The 22,384-nt window shown below is 47.1% G+C and overlaps 1 protein-coding gene across 1 annotated transcript in view; it reads right to left on the bottom strand.

Annotated features, from left to right (window-relative positions):
* Positions 1-22,384, bottom strand: part of CHD1L (chromodomain helicase DNA binding protein 1 like) — a 46,792-nt gene that overhangs the window by 2,775 nt on the left and 21,633 nt on the right. The window contains exons 10-20 of the mRNA XM_053370837.1: positions 20,066-20,162; positions 19,495-19,568; positions 19,090-19,200; positions 17,808-17,922; positions 17,279-17,432; positions 16,342-16,516; positions 14,358-14,503; positions 13,555-13,718; positions 10,713-10,921; positions 1,652-1,750; positions 105-175 (exon numbers count right to left, since the gene is read on the bottom strand). Of these exons, the coding sequence (XP_053226812.1) occupies positions 105-175; positions 1,652-1,750; positions 10,713-10,921; positions 13,555-13,718; positions 14,358-14,503; positions 16,342-16,516; positions 17,279-17,432; positions 17,808-17,922; positions 19,090-19,200; positions 19,495-19,568; positions 20,066-20,162 (1,415 nt within the window). The remainder of the gene's footprint in view (positions 1-104; positions 176-1,651; positions 1,751-10,712; positions 10,922-13,554; positions 13,719-14,357; positions 14,504-16,341; positions 16,517-17,278; positions 17,433-17,807; positions 17,923-19,089; positions 19,201-19,494; positions 19,569-20,065; positions 20,163-22,384) is intronic.

Below are 22,384 nucleotides of genomic sequence, written 5' to 3'. Positions count from 1 at the left end.
TGGAATAAGTATGGAACAATTCCGATACTCTAGCTTTTATGCTAGGAACAAGATTTGGAATGACTAAAACGAAAGAAATGCAAACCATCTGTTTGTATAGTTACCAAGTCATGTCCTTTGTTTCTGGATTCCTTATCATCGATGGGGAATAAAAGAGTTCCTCCCAATGTCAAGTCTACAAAAATAATTAAGAACAACGGGGAAAAAACACTGAATTCTGTGGAACACTGAGGGGGAAATGCACTCAGGATGAATTTCTGAAAGTCAGATTGGCTGTATTGCTCTCTCTTTCATGTACTTAGCATAATGCTGATTTTTCATAGATGGTGAACATAGTAGACAAAACAGAATTAATTTAATTAATTAATTAATTAATTAATTAGCAGAGTATGATATTTTCTAGCTCCTTAACTGGGCTTTCCTGTCTCCTGTGTAGATTAATCCAGATTGTTTCCATCAAGTTGCCAGGAGCAAGCAATAGAGAAGGAAATTTCTAAATTATGACTGCAACAGTTGTATGTTCCATCAGTCAGCTGGCAATACTTTCAATGCCAGCATTCATTGGATTATAGGTTACCAACTGTTTACAGGTGTGCTGAGATGTCACACTGCAGGGATGTGGGGATATGAATAATAGGATTAACCGGTATCTCATCCAGGTTTTATGTAGCATTTCACCCACATTATCTCAGTATTCTTTAATCTTGTAAAGTAGGTCAGTATTATTATTCCAAATTTGGGGAGCCAAGTATGAGAAAAAGAGAAAGATTTGTTGAAGGCCACACGGTGAGCTTATGGCTAAAATCTGAGTGAAGAATCCAGTTTATACTCTTAGCTGATTCAGGGATATTTATTTATCTATCTATCTATCTATCTATCTATCTATCTATCTATTCATTCATTCATTCACTTATTCATTCATTCCCTGCCTTTTCCTTGATAGGGACTTAAGGCAGCTTACAGATAAAATAAGAACAGCTAAAACACAGGAAAAACCCACAATCATTAAAAAACAAACATTAATAGACATTAAACATTAATAGAATATATGATCTATGAAAAACATGCAGACAATCATAGCAAAAACAGCAAGGCACCAGCCCCATCAATAAACTGACTATTTTGGGAGTAGTCAGCTCCCAAATTCCTGTTGGAACAAGAAGGTATTCACCTGCCGGCAGAAGGACAACAAGGAGGAACCAGTCTAACTACTCTAGGGAGGGAATACCAAAGTCTGGAAGCAGCCACTAAGAAGGTCCCGGAATCTATGTAGCATAACAGATAAATTTACGCACCAAAGTGCATTCACTTGTAAGTTTACTTACACCTGGCAGGTAAGAGACTGGAAGTGAACACATGAAGCAACTGTCATCCAATTAATCTTAGCACAGGCTTCTCTTACAGCTTTACTCTGCCCTAGAAGGGATGGTAGCTCTTTCCTCACAGACAATAATGAACAAGAAAGTAAAAGGAACAATTTCCTGTTCATTCCAAACAGTTTAATCTAAGGCAGAGAAAATAAGAATACAGACTGTCCAAATGAGGCGTCTTAAATGCTTACACTATAAATGAGATCATTTGATTAAAAATAACAGTTTAAAAAGGAGGAATCTCCTAAAACTACAGTAGCTTTTACCTATCTCTTGCTTACCTTTCATCTTTCCTGCCAGCTCATATATTTTCCTTGGATGGTCAGAGCGATTCCCCAGAGCTGTGAACAAGCCTCCTCTTCCCCAACGGCCCGAGTCATCTGAAGCAAAGAGTTAGATGATACTATTTTAAAGGGAGGGAAAAGGTCCATGAGACTAGTTCATATAGATCAGCTTCCAATGTTTCGTAGGAGTTCCATTCTTAGAATGGAACAACTAACACGACAAAGTCTGAGAGCACTTCCAAGCTACAAATCTGGCCTTCAAGGCAAGTGCAAGACCTTCTGATATTAATCTGCTTTTAGTGATTGCCTTGGCAAATGTAAATGCATTAATCCTATATGGCTTAGTGATGGTAAAGAGTTATGGATCTGTAGCTGCATTATAAACCTCTTCATTGGGTGCTTTAATGTGGAAGAGTGATCCAAACCCTGATGGAAGAATGGTGCCACTCACCCAGACAAGTTCTGATCAACAGCAATAAAATGTACTTGCTACCGACTAACAGATTTTTAGCAACTCTTACTTCAGCCACTCAGGCCATAAGTGACCAGCAGTTGCTTAAAGACGTGTGCTATGCATTTAGACCATGGATAAAGAACCAGTATCCCTCCAGATGTTGTTGGATCCATCTCCCATTAGCCAAAAGAAGGGTGGCTAATGGTCAGAGACGATGGGAACTGTGATCCAGCACACCTGGAAGACCCTATGCTCTGCATCCTTGATTTAGACTGTGCCACCTGAACGTTTCTGGAGGTCACTAATACAGCGAAAATGAATTTTGGAGGGGGAAATCCAGGGCAGCCTGGGTGTGCTATATGATGCTAAATGAAACATACTCACTTACAGGCCAGCTTGTTTTAAGAAAAGGTACTTTATAGTGGCAGAACAAGATGTACAAATCCCAGGCTGGGAATCAGAGGGCTTCATATCTGTCAGCGCTGCCCAAGGTCCCAGCTCACACAAGACCAACGCTGCTTCTTGCTCAAGTTCAAAAGTCTTTATTGAAGTTCAGTCTCATTTCCAGACGTGCAGCGCGCGACGCTACATCTATCCGTCAGATCATAGAAGTCCCATCTGAATCTCCGCCCCCCTGACACCAGCTTAAGATTCTAGCTTTACTCCACCTCTTCCTCTGTTCCTTCTTTCTCTGGGTCCTTCTGCTAGTCGGAGTCTCTGCCCTCCGAGATTCTTCTGACGCTGATTCTCCCGACTCCTCCTCCCCCCTCTTTCGGGCTTTAGGACCTGGCTCCCAATCCGGGTTTTCTGCTGTCCCGCGCTCCTCCACATTTGAACTTGGCGCGCGCGCGCAGCCTCCCACTTTCCTTCTGACCGTTACACTTGTGTCACTGCTCCCCCTTTCGGGGAGGCTAGCTGGACCTGCCCTTCCCTCCGTCTCCCCACTCCCCGATGGAGGAGACGCTGGTCCTGACTCCCATGCCTCTTCTCCCCCACTGTGCTCTGGTGGGGGAACTGGCCCTACTTCTCCGCTACTCCTTTGGGACTCCCCTCTGGTTCCCTGTTTATGGATCGTCCCCTCTGGGATTCGCCTCGCCCTTACCATAGGCGCCCCCTCCTGGGAATCTTCTGATTCGCTGGAGAAGCTCATGGAATCTCTCGGTCCACTGTCATATTCCCCTACGCTCCCCTCTGATTCCTCTCCTCCGCTCTCTATTTGCTCTCTCCCCTGCTCTTCTGCTCCTGAGCCTCTGACATCCATCCCCCCCTCGAAGCCCCCCCTTCCCCCCTCCCCCTCTTCGGGTGTGGGTTCCAGGTGCTCCAGCGCTGGGGGTGTGAGTGCTGGCTTCCGTTCTCTCTCCCTGGTGTGCAACCGTCCGGCGGGATCAGGCCCCCCCACGATGGGTTCGTCGACGTCGACTTCCTCTGCTTCCATTTCTCTGCTGTCGTGCTCAAAACCAAGATCCTCCCCCCACACGTCCATGTCCTCCTCTCCCCCCGGTCCCTCGGGTGAGGCTGTGTGCAAGGGCCCCCTCAGCAGTTCCCTGCTCCACCCCACTTCTGGTTGAGTGTCCCACCAATAGGAGCGGTCCGTGGCAAACCCCGAGAGCGACCCCTCCGGGGAGCTCATCCCCGGCGTCGGCTCCTCATCTGAGGAGAAACCTTGGAACGTGCTGGCTGACAGTGTGGGTGTGAAAAGCCAGTCGTCAAAATACTCCGCCGGCATGGGTCTGTGTGGGAAGATCGAATGGAACTCGTCTTTGAGATAGTGCTCCTCCACGGCGTAGCACGGCACCCACTCGTTGGCGCTGGCCGGAGTACCCTCCCTGGCGAGGAGATATTCAACTCCCTCTTCCCCCCATCTGGAGTCCAAAATCTCTGTGACCTCGTTGAGTGGCGTCGCCCTCTGTGGTCCCTCCCCTGCTGGCGATGGGCTACGTGGAGCTGGTGCGGTCCCTGGCGCCTGAAACCTGTGGGGCGCCTTGTAAGGCGTGAGCACTGACCTGTGAAAGACTGGGTGCATTCTGGAGCCCTCCGGGAGTGTCAACCGGTAGGCCACTGGATTGATTTGTGCCGCGACCTGGTAAGGTCCCAGCTGCTTGTGTCCTAGCTTCCTCTTAGCTAGCGTTCTGGCCGGCACTGCCTGAGCTGCTAACCAGACCCAGTCCCCTACCTGTATGTCTTCCCCAACCCTCCTGTGCCTGTCTGCCTGCATCTTGTAGGCGTGTTTCGCGAGTTCCAAGTGCCTTCGGAGTTGCTCATGGACCTCCTGTAACTCTGCGGCTAAGTGCTCTGCCCCCCGTGGCTCCCCCTCTGCCTCGGTCTCCAACCCCGGGAAGGTTCTGGGGTGGCGCCCATTGTTGGCGAAGAACGGTGTCACCCCTGTAGACCCGTGCTTCGTGTTGTTGTAGGCAAACTCGGCTAGCGGTAGGTAGTCCACCCAGGTCGAGGGCTGTTGATTGGCGTAGCATCGCAGGTACTGCTGCATGATGGCGTTGACCCTCTCCGCTTGTCCGTTGGTCTGCGGGTGTCGTGCCGACGCTAAGTTGATCTTGACGTTCAGGATGCCCAGCAGCTTCTGCCAAAAGTTCGAGATGAATTGGCGGCCCCGGTCGGACAGGATGGACCGCGGCAGGCCGTGAGCTTTGAACACGTGGTCTATGAACAGCTTGGCGGTCTGTTCCGCTGTGGCCACCTTCGCGCACGGAATGAAATGCGCCATTTTGGTGAAGAGGTCTACGACCACGAGTACTGCTGTTTTGCCGCGCGAACTGGGCAGATCTGTAACAAAGTCCAGGGCCACTTTCTCCCATGGTTCGAGCGGCGTCTGCAGCGGTTCCAGCAGACCCGCCGGCTTCCTGTGTACTGGCTTGGCCCTTTGGCAGGTGTCACACCTGGAAACGTAATCCGCAACTTCTCCCCGCACCTTGGGCCACCAAAAGTCCCTGGTGACTAATTCCGCCGTCTTGTCCTTGCCGAAGTGCCCAGCGCTGGGCGCGTCGTGCAGCTGCTGCAAGACTCTCGCGCGAAGGTCTTCTCCCGGTACGTAGAGAGCCCCTTTGCGGAGGAGTAGTCCGTCGCGTATCTGGAACTCGTCGTCCCTCGCTGTGCCGTTTCGCACCTCCTCCATCTTGGTTTGCGCAAACGAATCCGCCTGTAGCGCACGACGGACTGCGTCCAGGTCCACTGCGGCTGAAGCGCACGCCCACACCTCTGGTGCGAAAATGTGTTTGGCCGCTGCCGGTGCCGCTTCCTCGAGATACTGCGGCTTCCTGGATAGCGCATCCGCCATGACGTTGTTGTCTCCCGGGATGTATTCTATCCGGAAATCGAAATCTGCAAAGAACTCCGCCCAGCGGATGTGTCTCTGGTTCAGGAATTTCGCCGTGCGCCAGTACTCCAGGTTCTTGTGGTCCGTGCGAACCTGCACCGTGTGTCTGGCTCCGACGAGGAAGTGCCGCCACGCCTTGAAAGCTGCATGAATGGCCAGCAACTCCCTGTCCCAGATGGTGTAGTTCTGCTCCGACGTGCTGAGCTTCCTGGAGTAGAATGCGCACGGTCTCCAGTCCCCTTGCGGATCTTGCTGCAACAGGACCGCCCCCACCGCTCTGTCCGAGGCGTCCGTTTCAACCCTCATCGGTTTGCTGGGGTTTACGTGTAGCAGCTGTTCTTCGGACGCGAAGAGACGCTTGAGCCTCCGAAAGGACTGCTCCGCCTGGTCCGTCCAGGTGAACTTCTTCTTCTTGGAGCTGAGGGTGTCCGTGATGGCCGCTGTCTCCTTCGCGAACCCCTTGATGAACTTGCGATAAAAGTTGGCGAAACCGACGAACTTCTGGACCTCCTTCCGGTTGCGCGGGCTCTTCCAGTCCAACACTGAGCGGACCTTGGCGCTGTCCATGGCAAGTCCCTTGTCGGACAGCTTGTAGCCCAGGAAATCCACCTCTGTCGTGTCGAACTGGCACTTCTCCAGTTTGGCGTAAAGTCTGTGCTCCCGTAGTCTCTGCAGGACCTCCTTGACGTCCTCCTCGTGCGCCTCCTGCGAGTCCGAAAAGATCAGGATATCATCTAAAAAGCAGACGCACTTCTTGTAGAGGAGTCCCGCTAGCACGTGGTGCATGAAAGCTTGGAAACAATGGGAGCCATTTTGGAGACCAAACGGCATGACTCTGTATTCATAGGTTCCTAAAGGCGTAAACATGGCTGTCTTCCACTCGTCGCCCTCCCGCATGCGTATAAGGTTGTAGGCCCCTCGTAAATCCAACTTGGTGAAGATCCGTCCCTTCCTCACCGTCGCGAGCAGGTCGTCAATTTTGGGCATGGGGAATGCTGTGGGCTTTGTCCTGGAATTGATGATTCTATAATCCACTATGAGCCTCCGTTCGGGCGTGTCTCTCTTCTTCACGAAAAACACGGGACTGCCCCCCACTGCTTTGGATTCCCGGATGAATCCCCGCTTCAAATTGCGATCTATGAACTCCCTGAGTTCTTGCATTTCGTCTTCAGACATGGAGTACAGTTTCCCAGTTGGCAGCGTCGCCCCTGGCAGGAGGTCAATCTTGCAGTCGTAGGGTCTGTGGGGAGGCAGCTTGTCTGCTTCCTTCTCGCAGAAGACTTCCAAAAAGTCCTTGTACTTGTTGGGCACCGCTTGCACCACGCCTAGGTGTAGCTGCGGTGCATCCTCTTGCCCCTCTCCTTCCTGGCAGGTCTGGATGCAGTGCGCTGCGCAGTAGGAAGAGCAGAAGGTCAATTGCCGCTGGTACCACGCTAATGCCGGGCTGTGCCTATCCAGCCAACTCATGCCCAACACTATGGGCGTGTCCGACAGGTGGGTGACGTTGAAACTGATGACCTCGCGGTGGTTTCCAATTTGCATCACCAGAGGCGGTGTTTGCTGTACCACCTCTCCTCCCAGTATCTTCCTGCCATCTACCGTGACAACATTTAGGGGCATCGTGGCTGGCAGGAGTGCTATGCGATGCTGCTTGACGAAGTCCAACCCTACAAAGTCTGCGTTGCTACCAGAGTCAATGGTAATAGGGACCTCCAGGGTGAGCCCATCGGGCAGCTGGAGCGATGCAGTGAGTTGCACCACTGGTTTGGGTGGGAGGGGGTCTGTGGGCTGCAAAATCTCTGGGGACTGTTTCACTGACTCGCCTGGTTGAGCCCCAGAGCCTCCATCTCCAACCAGGCGTCGCCTTTTCCCTGCTGCTCAACTCCCTGCTGAATTCCTCCTTTAACAGTTGCTGAGGCTGCAGTGTGCTTCTGGAGCCTCTGGGGACACTCTTTCGCCATGTGCTGTGCACTGTCGCAGATGTAACACTTCCTGCTCCCTCTAGGAGCCTTCGCCTTGACTGCTCCTGGTGTCTGGGCTCTGCTTGCTGTCTGAGCCCTTGCACCTCCGATTTCCATTGGCTCCTCTCCACTTATGAGAGGAGGCGTGGACTGAGCGCGCTCTGTCTCTCTGGGTAGGAAGGGAGTCGTTCTAACTGACGTGTTTGCTCTTCGCCCCTCCTCCCTGCTCCACGGGCGTTCTTCCAGGCGCACCCCAATTGCAAGCGCCCTTTGGACTACTTCTGTTGTATTTTGGGGTCTCTCCCCCCTCGCCAGTTCATCTTTCACGGCTCCATTCAGCCCCTCCCAGAACAGATCCCTGACGGCAGCTGAGTCCTTCTGCCAGCCCAGCACATTTACTAACCCAAAAAAGCGGGAATGATACTGGCGCACCGTCGCTCTCCCTTGTCGCAATCCATGCATTTCCCTTCTAGCGACATCCACATCCACCGTTGATTTAAAGCAAGCGTCCATGGCTCCAATAAAAGCGCTTGAATCTTTGAGGGCGGGGTCATTTTCGCGTAGCAAAGTTCGCAGCCACGACTTAGCTTCCCCATGCAGATGAGTGATTATGAAACCCACTTTCTCCTCCTCATCTCTAAAATCTTTCCGAAGCAAATTGAGCGCGAAGACTACTTCTGCTCTGAAGTTAGGGTACTGCTGCAGGTTCCCGTCAAAATGGGTCACAAGGCTTGCCCCCCTTTTCCCGAGGCTAACTCCCTCCGGCTTGGCTCCCAGCTGCCCCTCCTTTCCCCATTTGTCCCACCTGGCTTGCAGATCCTGGCAGAGCGCAGCTGTGTCTTCTTCTTTTTTCCTAGACGCAGCTAATTCTGCGTAGAGCGTTGACACCGCTTCCTGCAATTGCTTGACTTTTTCCTCAGTCGTCATCTTTGCCTATCTCCGTGAGCTCGCAGAGTTTATTTGAGATGGGACTTACTGTCAGCGCTGCCCAAGGTCCCAGCTCACACAAGACCAACGCTGCTTCTTGCTCAAGTTCAAAAGTCTTTATTGAAGTTCAGTCTCATTTCCAGACGTGCAGCGCGCGACGCTACATCTATCCGTCAGATCATAGAAGTCCCATCTGAATCTCCGCCCCCCTGACACCAGCTTAAGATTCTAGCTTTACTCCACCTCTTCCTCTGTTCCTTCTTTCTCTGGGTCCTTCTGCTAGTCGGAGTCTCTGCCCTCCGAGATTCTTCTGACGCTGATTCTCCCGACTCCTCCTCCCCCCTCTTTCGGGCTTTAGGACCTGGCTCCCAATCCGGGTTTTCTGCTGTCCCGCGCTCCTCCACATTTGAACTTGGCGCGCGCGCGCAGCCTCCCACTTTCCTTCTGACCGTTACACTTGTGTCACTGCTCCCCCTTTCGGGGAGGCTAGCTGGACCTGCCCTTCCCTCCGTCTCCCCACTCCCCGATGGAGGAGACGCTGGTCCTGACTCCCATGCCTCTTCTCCCCCACTGTGCTCTGGTGGGGGAACTGGCCCTACTTCTCCGCTACTCCTTTGGGACTCCCCTCTGGTTCCCTGTTTATGGATCGTCCCCTCTGGGATTCGCCTCGCCCTTACCATAGGCGCCCCCTCCTGGGAATCTTCTGATTCGCTGGAGAAGCTCATGGAATCTCTCGGTCCACTGTCATATTCCCCTACGCTCCCCTCTGATTCCTCTCCTCCGCTCTCTATTTGCTCTCTCCCCTGCTCTTCTGCTCCTGAGCCTCTGACAATATCCTACAAGTATTTCTCTTAAATGATTTACAGAGTTGTGTACAGAGTGCAAATAGTCAACTGATTAGAAATTTGTTGGCCAAGGCTAAATTGTTGTTAGCAACGGTCAGAAGAGTTTTTAAAAGAGGCGGCAGAGAGGTGCAGAGAAGTTTGATGGTACATGACTGTGAATGAATTAAGCGCTCCGCTCCTATTTCATGCTGGAAGACTTAATGCCAAACTAATGTCTTCAAAGACTGAGTGAAGTTCTTGGCATTCTGGAACAGACAGTATTCACAAGAAAACTTACGGACACCAGTTCTCTCCTTAACTATTTGACTTTTACTCATCATTTGACATTCGATTATACGAGCAAGTATATTATTTTCATGCTTTGTGCAGCCAATTGAGTTTAATGACCTCTCTCTATACCAGCCTTGCTTTAAACTGCTTGGCTTGTTGCTGTAAGTGACAAGGAATTTCACCCTGGCACGTGAATGGCCTGCCAGAAGAGAGGAAGAGTTTTCTGCATTTCTGTGTTGCAGAAACCAAACAGGTTGGTGGCAGAGGTATGGAGCGCTTCATCCCTTCTTTACCAATTCATTGCATTTCTATATTAAATGAGCAGGGGACAAAGCTCCCTGCTGCATGACAAAACCAAGAGGACCGTGGCTGAGAGAAAGAACACTCCTTCCTTCTACCATCAGGCTGCTGTGTTCTTGCTAAAGGAAAGAGCACTCCAGAAATTCCACATCAGACTGAATTTCTATCTCCTGTGCCTTTCATGCATCCTAGAATCTGCAGAGACTCAATACCAGACCAGGACACTGGGGCCATATTCACATCATACATTTAAGCACTATGTTATCATAGCCATGACTTCCCTCAAAGAATCATAGGAAGTGCAGGGAGTTATTAGGAGATCCTTAGTCCCTCTCAGAGACCTACATTTCCCAGGGTGGTGTAGCAGTCAATCCCTCCTCACAGGGGACTCTGGGAACTGTAGCTCTGGGAGTGGAATAGGGGTCTCCGGGTGGTGCTGTGGTCTAAACCACTGAACCTGGGGCTTGCTGATCAGAAGGTGGGCAGTTCGAATCCCTCTGACAGGGTGAGCTCCCATTGCTCGGTCCCAGCTCCTGCCAACCTTGCAGTTCAAAAGCACGTCAAAGTGCAAGTAGATAAATAGGTACCGCTCTGGTGGGAAGGTAAACGGCGTTTCCATGTGCTGCTCTGGTTCACCAGAAGTGGCTTAGTCATGCTGGCCACATGACCCAGAAAAACTGTCTGAGGACAATGCCGGCTCCCTCGGCCAGTAAAGCAAGATGAGCGCCGCAACCCCAGAGTCGTTCACGACTGGACTTAACTGTCAGGGGTCTTTTACCTTTACCTTTTTAAGTACTCTCAGCACCCTTAATACCCTACAGCTCCAAGCCACAACTGTTTAAAGCAGTATCATAGTGCTTCAAATGTGCGGTGTGAATGTGGCCTAAGAGGAGGCTATGGCTGCTCAGAAATCCAACTAATCTGGTGAATAAAAAACGAGGTCTCTTCTAGCAAAGTCTGCTCCACCTACCTACACAATGCACAATGATGGCATCCTCTTCTCCTGCAGAGGGGTGGGTAACATCACCTATAACATACTTGATGGAGCTCAGGTCAGGGTCTGCGTACTCCAAATCCGCACCCATCCCACTTTCTAAATCTCTTTCTGTCTCCTCTTCGCTGCTCTCTTCTGACTCCAGGCTGTAAGACCTGTAGTGATTTGCTTCCCACCAGGCCATCCTGAATTTAAAAAGAAGAAGAAGAAGCATGCATCAGGTTGTTAAGAGAGGTTTCCCATGTTTTGTATTAGCAATACACCACCTATTTTACTGTAAACTCAATAGTAATAATAATGATAATAATAATACAGCATAAATGGTCAACTGAGTTCTAGCCTTCTGATCAAGGCACAGCCCTGGGATAATAGATGGAGGAGAGGGTTATCAATGGCTTCTAGCCATGATGTCTATGCTCTGCTTCCTCAGTTGTAGGCAGCAATGCTTCCAAATACAGTGGTACCTTGGTTTAAGAACAGCTTACCGTATTTTTCGCAGTATAGGACGCACTTTTCCCCCTCCAAAAATGAAGGGGAAATGTGTGTGCGTCCTATGGGGCGAAGCAGGCTTTCGCTGAAGCCTGGAGAGCGCACCGACCCCTCTCCCTCTCCAGGCTTCAGGAAGCTATCTGCAAGCCTTGCAAGCCCGGCGGGAGTTCCCCTGGGCGCGCAAGGCTTGCAGGCGGCAGCCTGCAGCCCGGAGCATGGGGCGCCCTCCGGAGGACGCCCCGTGCTTTGCGCAGGTGTCCGCAAGCCTTGCGCGCCCGGGGGAGTTCCTGCAGGCTCGCAAGGCTTGCGGGCGGCAGCCTGTTCTGGGGGCTGGGGTCAGGGGAAGCTTGGGCTTCCCCCGCCCCAGTTTGGTGGCTGGGGGGGGGGAATAATTTTTTTTTATTCATTCCCCCCCCCCCAAAATGAGGTGCGTCCTATGGGCCAGTGCGTCCTATAAGGCGAAAAATACGGTAGTTTATGAACAACTTGGATTAAGAATGCTGCAAACCCAGAAGTAGGTGTTTTGGTTTGTGAACTTTGCCTTGGAAGCAGAACATGTTTCACTTCCTGTTGAGTGTGTTCCATTTGTAAATTGAGTCCCCCGCTTCTATGGGAAAGCACGCCTTGGTTTAAGAATGGACTTCCGGAATGGATTAAGTTCATAAACCAAGGTACCATGGGAGGGGAGAGAGCTCTTGTGCTCGTCTTCTGCTCGCTGGTTTCCCATATACATCTGGTTGGCCACTGTGAGAATAGGATGCTGGAAACAAGTAATAAATGTTGGAAATGTAAAGAAAAGGAAGGAACTTTTTATCATATGTGATGGGAATGGAAAAAAGTGAAAAACTGGGAAATGATATATAATGAGATGAAAAAGATGTTGAAATATACGTTTATTAAAAAACCAGAAGCATTTTTACTTGGCATTGTAGGGGATGATATTAATAGACAGGATTGTAAGTTGTTTTTATATGCAATGGCGGCAGCAAGAATATTATCGGCACAAAAATGGAAGCAAGAAGAATTACCGACGAAAGAAGAATGGCAAATGAAATTAATGGACCATGAAGAATTAGATAAATTAACAGGAAGGATTCAAAACCTGCGGGATCAGAGATTCTTAGAAGACTGGAGTAAATATTTGAACTATTTGAAAAGCAACTGTAATAAACAGATTACGTTAGTAGGATTGCAGGAAGTTCTGTAAGGAGGGCTATTAGAAACATTGCAAGAAAGACTATGATGAGAATTACTAGTTGAGGACAATTAAAAGTAGTAGAGAAATTAAGAAATGCAGGACAAGTGATAGAGAACGGAAAATCTTCAGAAGTTGTTGACGGAGGTCTAAAATATAGTATAAGAAAAAAAGTTATGTTAAATGATTGTTGGAAATGATATGTTTAAAAAACCCTATATATATATATATAGAGAGAGAGAGAGCGCGCGCGCGCAGGATGCTGGACTAGATGGGCCACTATGTTCTTATGAGGCCTGGGGCATGCTGGCAGTCTTCTCGGAGTCAGGCTATTTGAGAAGGCAGCCCAAAGTGACACAACGGCTAAACATTTTCATGCGTCAACAGGTACCGCAAGTTGAAAATAACATTGAACTGGGAACTTGCTAACTTTTAGCAGTAAGTCTTAAAATCTGAACAGAAGTGCCAGGGCGTTTTTGACATTTGTCAGGAAATATCACAGCCAAATGCCTTCAGTAAATATTCAGAATGTCATTCTTATTTCCATCAAGTTACAGTGCTGAAAAGAAAACAACCTAGACCAAATGAAATTTTTCAACACACATATGCTTTTGTTTGGCCCCTCAAAGCAGCTTGTCTCAAAGTTAAGCCACATTCTGAGTAACAGCAAAGAAGTTAGAAAGAAATACTATTTTCTGGCTTCACAAAACAGAAGGGAAAATAGCAGATAGTGTTAAAGAAAGAAAAATTGTGCAGCTCCACAGCAGTCAATGGATCAACAGCCCGTTTTAGAGTTGAAACTCATTCAGATGCTTTTTCTGTATTTTTCACAACCTAAGACGTCATACCCTATGGATACACTTACAAAAATAATATAAATATCAATGACGTTTTACAGCTGAAATAAATCTTCCTCATTACAGTCTGTATCTGCACTGGCTTTGAATTTGCTTTTTCTATGAGATCTGCCCCCCGCCCCCGCACCTAAATTGTTAAATTGCTTTGAGATTATTTATAGGAAGCAATTTGTACATGGAATTGAATAAAAAATAAAACTGCAGTAGCAAGTAGAACCGTGAAGCATCTTGACTGCTGGTGCTGCTGTGAGATCACTGCCAAGAGAGACAACCTTACTTCTTCTGGTGCTCAGCTTCTGCCTTCTTCTGCTTCTTCTCTTCCCTGAGTCTGGCCCTCTCTGCTGCTGCCTCCTGCCACTTCCTCTGCCGAGCCGCCAGTTCTTCTGGGCTCAATTTACGCCGCTTCTTGCTGGGTCCCGGCTGAATGCCTGTGACAAGAACCTGGAAAAGGAAAAGATATTCATGGCCTGCAACAGTTTTTTCTATCTCAAGCTACTTTCATGTCCTCCTGCATCCACCACAGGAAGGCACCCTTTAGTCATTTTTCCAGGGACACTCAACCAGCATGACCAAGCCCGTTTCAGTGCCCCGATTGGTCCTGAAGCCAGACTGAAATATGAATAATATTCAAGATAATTGGTGGCACTGGGGTCTAAACCACTGAGCCTCTTGGGCTTGCCAACTGGAAGGTTGGCAGTTCGAATCCCCGCAACCGAGTAAGTTCCTGTTGCTCTGTCCCAGCTCCTGCCAACCTAGCAGTTCGAAAGCATGCCAGTGCAAGTAGATAAATAGGTACTACTGTGGTGGGAAGGTGAACGGCGTTTCCATGCGCTCTGGTTTCCGTCGTGGTGTTCCATTATGCCAGAAGCGGTTTAGTCATGCTGCCCACATGACCTGAAAAGCTGTCTGTGGACAAGCGCTGGCTCCCTCAGCCTGAAAGCGAGATGAGCGCTTCAACCCCATAGTTGCCTTGGACTGGACTTAACTGTCCAGGGGTCCTTTACCTTTTTTTTTACCTTCTCCTCCAAGCATGCCTGAAGCTGGATTGCCACCCACCCAAAGTGTTCACAGTGTCCTTACATTTGCTTTATTTCGGAGAGCTCTTCCTTCCTGACCTCCATCTTCAAGAAGACATTTCTGAAGACCCAGCAGAAGATCGAAGGCCTTCTGGTCTTCGTGGCTAGGTTCCTTTGAGTAGTCTTTGCCTTCATATAGGTACATGTGGCCTTAAAACAGCAAGCATCTCAAAATGAGCCACCAACATTACAGCAGATTTTTTTTGTTTTAAGATAAGGTTGAGCGTCGCAATGCTCTTTTTAAAAAGTTGCCTCCTTTGTTTAGTGAGCTCTGACAGTTCCAACAATATAGTCATACCTCGAGTTAAATGTGTTTCAGGTTGAGCGCATTCGACTTGCGCTCCGTGGCAACCCGGAAGTAACGGAGCGCATTACTTCCGGGTTTCGCCGCTCGCGCAGACGCTCAAAATGACCTCATGCGCATGCGTGGAAGCGGCGAAATGTGACCTGCACATGCACAGACAAGCCGTCGCGTCTTATGTTCCATTTGGTATGCGAACGGGGCTCTGGAACAGATCCCGTTCGCATCCCGAGGTACCACTGTACCTACTATCAGACTACCTGGCTATAGAATTCCCACCCATGCCCTTAAAAGAAAGTGTGGATTAGCACCAACATAAATGATCGATTTATAAAAAATTGCATTAGAGGAACTTAAGTGAACGGTTTTGGACAAAATACAAAATCAAATTATAAGTAACTGCCATTCTGTTCAATAGTTCCACTCAGAAAGAAAACCACTGTGAAATTCTGGACAAAAGGGTCAATGAGTTAAGTCTACGGTGATTGTTTCCTGCAGTAGGGGTATTTTAGCTGATGTTTCATCAACTTCCCTATCACACAAAGGTCCGATAAAAAATAGGATATATTCTATTTGACCAATTAATAAATCCAAATTTAAAAAAGGAATTCTAATTAAGCAAATGAAGACTAGGACTCCGATACCCAGCATCTCCTCTAAACCTTATTTTTCAATTAACTATGTTTGCTTATTCTCTGCCTAGTTTGCATTGGGATGTCATAGGCATAGGCCATATCCCAGCACCACCACTAAAGGTGAGTAAAGCTGAACTTGCCTTTCACCCTATATAGCTTCAGACACTCTTCTCCCAACCTAGCTCAAATACTAGAAGAGACACAGCTGGGATATAAAGGAGCGTCAAGCTACAGAGCTGCATTGTATCACTTTCACACCCATGCACAGCTTTTGCTGCAAAAAGTAGACTCACAAACCCTATTTTATATGTGAATGGGCTGATCCGTTATCAGCAAATATGGCTGCTCCCATCAGATCTGTCTCCTGTAAAAACACCTTGGCTATTGGATGCAACACAACTTCAGTGAAGCAAACTTCAAAGGATGAATACTGACGCAAGGCCAGCTTTCTCGGATCAGAGCAAATGTCATTCTAATCTAGCATCCCATTTCCAAGAATGGCCAGACAGATGCCTCCAAGGAAACTCAGAAGCAAGCCTACTGCCTTTCGATTTGAAAGCCCCATTCAGCTACATCTTGGCAGCTCTATCCTCTATTAATTGTCTCTAACCCTCTCATCAAAGCCAAGGCAGAACAACCCACACTTAATTTACTACAGTTCTGCTTCCAAACCAACTTCTGAACGGAAACAAGGTTCTAAGGGGATGTATTTTAATATTCTTTTGGAAGCCGCCCAGAGTGGCTGGGGAAGCCCAGCCAGATGGGCAGGGTATAAATAATAAATTATTATTATTATTATTATTATTATTATTATTATTATTATTATTGAGTCTGAAGTTTTGGAAAGGAAAGTTTACAGTGAAAGCAGTGAGGAGCAGGCAGAACTATCTTTCTTAAGCAGAGGCCAATGGCTGGCTGTTTGGAAAAAATGAGAAGGGTGAACGAGTAGGGCTAGGGTTTAGAAACAAATATCAGTTTTCAAACTGAGGCCAATTCTGACCCCTACAGCTCTAAAAAACCCCAATATATTTGTGCTGGAGCCATCAACATACTTTCTGCATTTTGCTCTTCATTTTCTACATTTCCCTCTGCGGTAGACAGGACAGTTTCCATCAGCCACAATCCTTCTCTTGTCTCCCCAAGGATACTTCCCAGGTCCACATCACAGATGGTGCTTCCACCCAACGACAACAGTTTGTCCAAGCCAAATTTCAGGACTTCGCTCAGCTTTCAAAAAACGAAAAGAAAAATGGAGGCTAAAAGGCTTCACTATCACCTTCTCTAACACTTCCAGAGTGCTGCTCCTATCGGTACATTAGGAAGATATAGGGGCTTGGACATGCGTGAAGAAGATCCTATTGATCAAATTCCCATTATACTTGTGTATGAACTGCTTTGAGAGCCAACACAACAGAAGCCTTTTTCACAGCGATAAAGCAATCATCATGAAAGAAGCAGCAGATTCAGACATAACGCTGAGGATTGCATCACCTTTGCATTGCTGTTTTGCTTTGAGTTCAAAGATGAAATCCTACAACAGCAAAGGAAGGCATTTTTAATAAAAAACTGTGCTTTATTGTGTCATAAGGCTTTGTTGGTCTGGAAGTGAAAATAAAGTGAGGATATGGGAGGGGAGAATTTCCTGGGAATTTACTTCCTATAGATTCTAGTTTTCTAGGCGTTTGGGCTGAACTTCAGAATTTCACAGAAAAACTGAATTCCAACCTGCATTAGCCCCACAAAGGAAAGTTTATGATTTCAGTAAGCTGCTAATGATACAACATGATTTGAGCCTTTCCATAAATTTAAAAAACAACAGCACAAAACCACAGCTTTCCTCTCCAGCCTGAAATTGTCCTGGATTCCCCGATCCAACACAAGCAGTGCTAAATCTCTTTGTTGCATTCCACAACTTTTTAATAAAAGTAGGTCTGGCTTTGCTCAGCAGTTTAGATTGCTATTCAGAGACACATTAGGCCCCTCTTTTACCTGGATATCTGCTTCCACCTGTGATTTCTGCGTTCCAAGAGCAAACTGACCCCCTTTGATAATGGTGCTGGTTAGCTGGAGCTTTGATGCTGCTCGCCGGTAGATTATTTCTTCCACAGTGTCTCTCCCAATCAAACGAATAATTTTTACAGGCCTTGCAGAACACAGGGGTGGGGGGGTGGGGAAAGCATTTAAAGATGATGGTTTGCATTAGATCACAACCTATGTGATAATTAAGGAGACCAAAAAAACACAACAAGAAATTTCAGGGACAGCAATCGTTCACAAATCATTCACAAAACTTTCCAGGAGGCAGGGTGTGTATGTGAGCTGATGCCTTTTGTGCTGGAGTAGCAACCCGTAGAGTCACAGATCTGGAGGAGTCTTTGTAGGTATTTGGGGGGGGGGTATGGTCAGGGACTTGGATGCAGTTTTACTGGGAAGAGCTGCATCAATGCAACGCAGCAGGATGGGTGGAACATATCCTTAGGGAGAGAAGAAGCAAAGCACAGAAAAGATTTGTCCTCACTTGTTCTGGCCGATTCTGTGGGCTCTTGCTGCTGCTTGTAGGTCATTTTGTGGGTTAAAGTCACTGTCAACAAAAACAACTGTGTCTGCTGCCGTAAGATTCATGCCAACCCCACCTTGGGAAATAAAGGAGGGTGACACTGGAGTTTTCATAATGGAAATAGCATTGCAAATGAAATACACGTTTTCCCTCTTTACAGCCCCAAAGCAAATGGTGACTAGAGAGAGAAACTGTTAGTTAATTTGACTGACTGCATGGAACAGTATTTTGATAAAACAGTATATTGAGCAGTGCTTTTTTCTGGGGGTACACATACCATTTAACATTTTGTGAATCTAAGTTTGGCCTCATTGAGGGGCAGTATTTCAATATGAGAAGGAAAATGAGAGTACCCCTACACATATTTTTTTAAAGGAAAAAAGCACTGATATTAAGTATACCTGCATTTCATTTAACTAGATCAGTGTTTCCCAAACTTGGGTCTCCAGCTGGTTTTGGACTACAACTCCCACCATCCCTAGCTAGCAGGACCAGTGGTCATGGGTGATGGGAGTTGTAGTCCAACAACAGATGGTGACCCAAGTTTGGGAAACACTGATTTAGATGAATAAACCATGTAATCCAAAAGGGAAGGTAAACAATTTTTTAAAATAAGCATATTGTTACATAGAATTACATTAAAATACCATTTCAAAAGCCTTCTGACCCAATGGACCCTCTCATCCTTACTGCATATAAATGTAGCTGACCCATCTTTGGAGTCATGGATGTGTTCCTCTCATGTGTAGCTTACACCTCAGTTTTTGTTCTACTTCTCAAAACCTGTGAGGTAGATTAACCAGAGAGAACACCCAGAATCATCCAGTGAGCTTCACAGTTGAGCTGGGACTTGAATCTGAATTTCTCTGGTCCACTATACCATACTGAGAGAACCAGGGTAAATTTGAATTTTACTGTATTTCACCTTGCTAGTCTTTGTTGAGCTGCAATATGTGCTTTAAGAGCTAGAGACTACGATTTAAAAAAAAAATGAAATTAAGTGTTTGCGTAGGAAGGAAACAACAGATGCATTGAAGACTGGCTCTGACAACAGGCGTAATGCTAAAGTCTAGCACAGAACCAGTACAACTGGACTTGAATTTACATAAAAAATTCTGCTTAACCTCCTTGGCTTATTTGGATAAGCCAAGTTGCCCTCAGTTCAAGGCGTTTCGTGTGCATCTCTATTCGCCATCTGGGAAGGCGGCAAAGGGATCCTGCCTTTTTGTAACGTTTGCCTTACCTGCCCTCGTGCTCAGGAGGAAGACAAAAATGGGCTGCTGGCCAAAATTCTTAATGGCAAGGTGCCTCTCTTCACCTCGAACAGATCCATCCAGGCGCTCGTAGCTGTAACCTTTTCGGTTAAAAGAAGAATTAAATGGATTAATCACAGCCATTCAAAAAACTTCTGCGCTTGTGGCCCTTTAGAATCTTTATCCTGCACTGTCCCCTATCCACATCTCAATTTTCTTTCTCCACAGTCCTCTCTTTGCTGTCCCCTTTTACTCTCCCCTTCCTGTACTAGTTTTTCCAAGTTACACAGACACATCTTAGGCCCCATCTGCGTTATACATTTTAACCTTTTCTTTGCGGCCCTTCTCTGTACCCAGAATCAGGATCAGACACATCAAGAAACAGAGGCATTTACCTCTGTAATCCATATAGTCTTGCAGGATATCCAGCATCTGTGTCATTTGGGAAAACAGCAAAACACGATGACCACTGGAATGAGAAAGGAAGGGAAGGCTCTGACTTCAGCTCAGCTTTCTGTGTAGTGTAACAAAGCTTGCCTCAACCAAGGAAGATGTAGACTGCAACCTAATGTGCTCTGATTTGAGAATAGGTTAACAAATAGAGGGATGGGGTTGCCATTGTGGAAATGCAGGAAGAGTCCAACCTCATTGCTCAATTTGCAATTGCAGAGGTGACACCAGAAGGCCACACTCAAGCCACACAAAATCCAAACACTGCAATTTGTTTCAAAGCAGGTTTTAAAAATCTGCTTGAAGATTTGCAACACTGAGGCTGTACACACCTCCTAGGCGAAGGAATTCCACAATTCTGGAGGCCACGACCAAATGGCCCCTGTCTCTCATGCCTGCCAACTGAATAACTTTATAGGCAGGCTGTCAACACCTGTGAAGAGTTGTGCAGGTAAAGGTGGTCCTTTACTCTGCTGATTTATGGAAAGTATTAAAGTTCAGTAGTGAAACACATACCCTACATATAAGAAAGACAGAAGTTTATCCAACAAGCTCAGCTTCCCACTGGCTTCAATGAGATGATCCCCAATGATAAAAGGTTCTGGTTCAACACCTGAAATGGAAAGACATTTTAGCAAGAAACTTCTCTGTTAACACTGCAGACTATAGACTACTAACCACAAAAGGATTGCATCTGAATATGTACTTCAAGGCAGAGCAAATAATTGTCTTGCTGTTCCCAAACACTCTTAAATATACTTTTAGAGGGAAATGGAAGTCTTTTCCTGATCAAGCCCTTTGCAACAGGACTGTTAGAATAGCGTAATCTCGGCACACAGAAGCATCTCAGTTTCCTACAACCCAGTAAGGAGAGGTAAAAGCTGCACTTGCCCCAACACTAAGCTGCATAAATAGACTTTGCATCTGTTGATGTGCAGCATGCAAAAAATAGCTTTTCGCTACAAACAGCTAGCAAAGAAAACTATAGTACATAAAAAAAATAACTGAAATACACTATATTAAAGCCAGCAGCAGAATCCCCAGGTAAACACACATGATAGAGATAGTTTCTTGGCTAGGCAATCTAGCAAGGAAGATGGGAGTTCTGTAAATCACAGCAACTCCACTCCCTCTTATGCCTCTATCACTCCATAACAAGGATGTGCAGGAAACTTACAAGTTGCAAGTTGTATATATTACAGACGAAAGTCCTTGGCTGAGAAGCAGCCCTTAAGTTGCATGCTAGGAGACTTCCGGGTTAGCGCCTTTGGTAATGGCGGAATTCCTCTGACCGGGAGGAATTTGCTCTGTGGAAACCGGGTCTGGCCGCGGCGGTGAAGGTGGAGACCCTTCAAAAATCACAGGCGGGTGAAGCCTATGAACGTGGGATTCGGCGGGCACCTTTCGCGCCTCCCCTACTCGCGGGGAAACCCGGTTTCGGGGATCCAGAGCGAAGTGGGGTGAGCGGCGCGGTGCTGTGAATCGACTGCTTCTTCCACGGAGCGAAGCCGCATAGCCATTGCCAGAAAGCGCTGACTTTTTCCTGTTGACAATTCGATCCTAAAGCAACTACCCGTGAGTAGAGTGAATCGGAACCTTTTAAAAAATACTTAATTTGGCACCGAAACGGGGAGGCTCAAAACAGGAAGTCCGCCTTCCTTTTTTGTAAATAGACTGAAGCAAAGAGGCTGCAAGCTAAAGTCTTGGAAAGCCTATTGTAAAGGACTAAATTTCCAGCATTAAAAAAATAGTAACCCCCCCCTTGGAAGCAGGAGAAGAGGGGGGAAGTTTTGGATCGTATATACCTGCAAGAGAGAGGGAAGGAAGCTAAAATACCACCACTCTGAACCTGGAAACGGGCTGTCAATAAGACTGACGCACTTTGGAATGCTCACTGACTGTGAATAGAACATTCGCTGACAGCCAGCTAAATAAGAGAGATACATTGTTTTAACTGTCCCCGGCTGATCTCAAAAAAGGAGTAAAAGTAGCTGAAAACTGAAACTAACTTTACTGTTTGAACTGTGTTTTAAAAGGTGATATTATGGATTAATACAAATACAAATAGCAACTGTTTCCCCCTAGAGGAAGCTTCTGAAACTGTTACAAGAGCTGGATTGGGGTAATTTCCAGCTGCAAGATAAAACTGTGTGACTGTGGGCCCCCCTGCTTCATCTGCGGCTGTACCAACACATTCTAAACCAAGAGGAATGTTAACAGAAGAGGCTTTAGCTTGCATCGAGTAAGATAAATGAGTCATTGGAACAGCTTAATAAGAAAGCAGATGCCACAAATGCAAAAGTGGATGCTGCAGCTACTAAAATTGATTTAAATACAGAAAGTATAAATAGTTTGGGACAAAAGGTGAATACTAACACAGAAACCATTGAGAAATTGATACAGGAATCTACTTCGATACGGCAGACCGCAGAAGAAGCCAGGGGAAAAGTTGCTGCTGTGGAAGGTAAGGTAACTCAATTGGAAACAGAGAGAGTCCCAGCCTTACAGAGGCAACTTGAGGACCACAAGTTGACGCTTTCTATGATTGAGCTCAAGGAAAAACAGACGAATTTGAGAATCAGAGCTGTACCTGAACTGGAGAAGGATAGTTTGATAGACTTTCTCACGCAGGAATTTGCAGATTTTTGGGATTTAAACTTGGAACAAGAGGAATTTAGAATTGTGAGGGCCTTCAGACTTGGAAGAGGAGGGAAGAAAGAGAAGAACAGAATAAGAGACTGTTTGATTACCCTCCGAACTAAGGAAGAGAGAGATAGAATTTTGGGCTGGCACTACCAGAAGACTTTGGTAATACAACAGTCAAGAGTGGAAATA

Source organism: Podarcis raffonei, chromosome 17 (genome assembly GCF_027172205.1).
Source record: "Podarcis raffonei isolate rPodRaf1 chromosome 17, rPodRaf1.pri, whole genome shotgun sequence".
Taxonomy (NCBI): Eukaryota; Metazoa; Chordata; class Lepidosauria; order Squamata; family Lacertidae; genus Podarcis; species Podarcis raffonei.
Note: the sequence above shows the minus strand (reverse complement) of the source record. Positions and strands in the feature narration are given on the sequence as shown.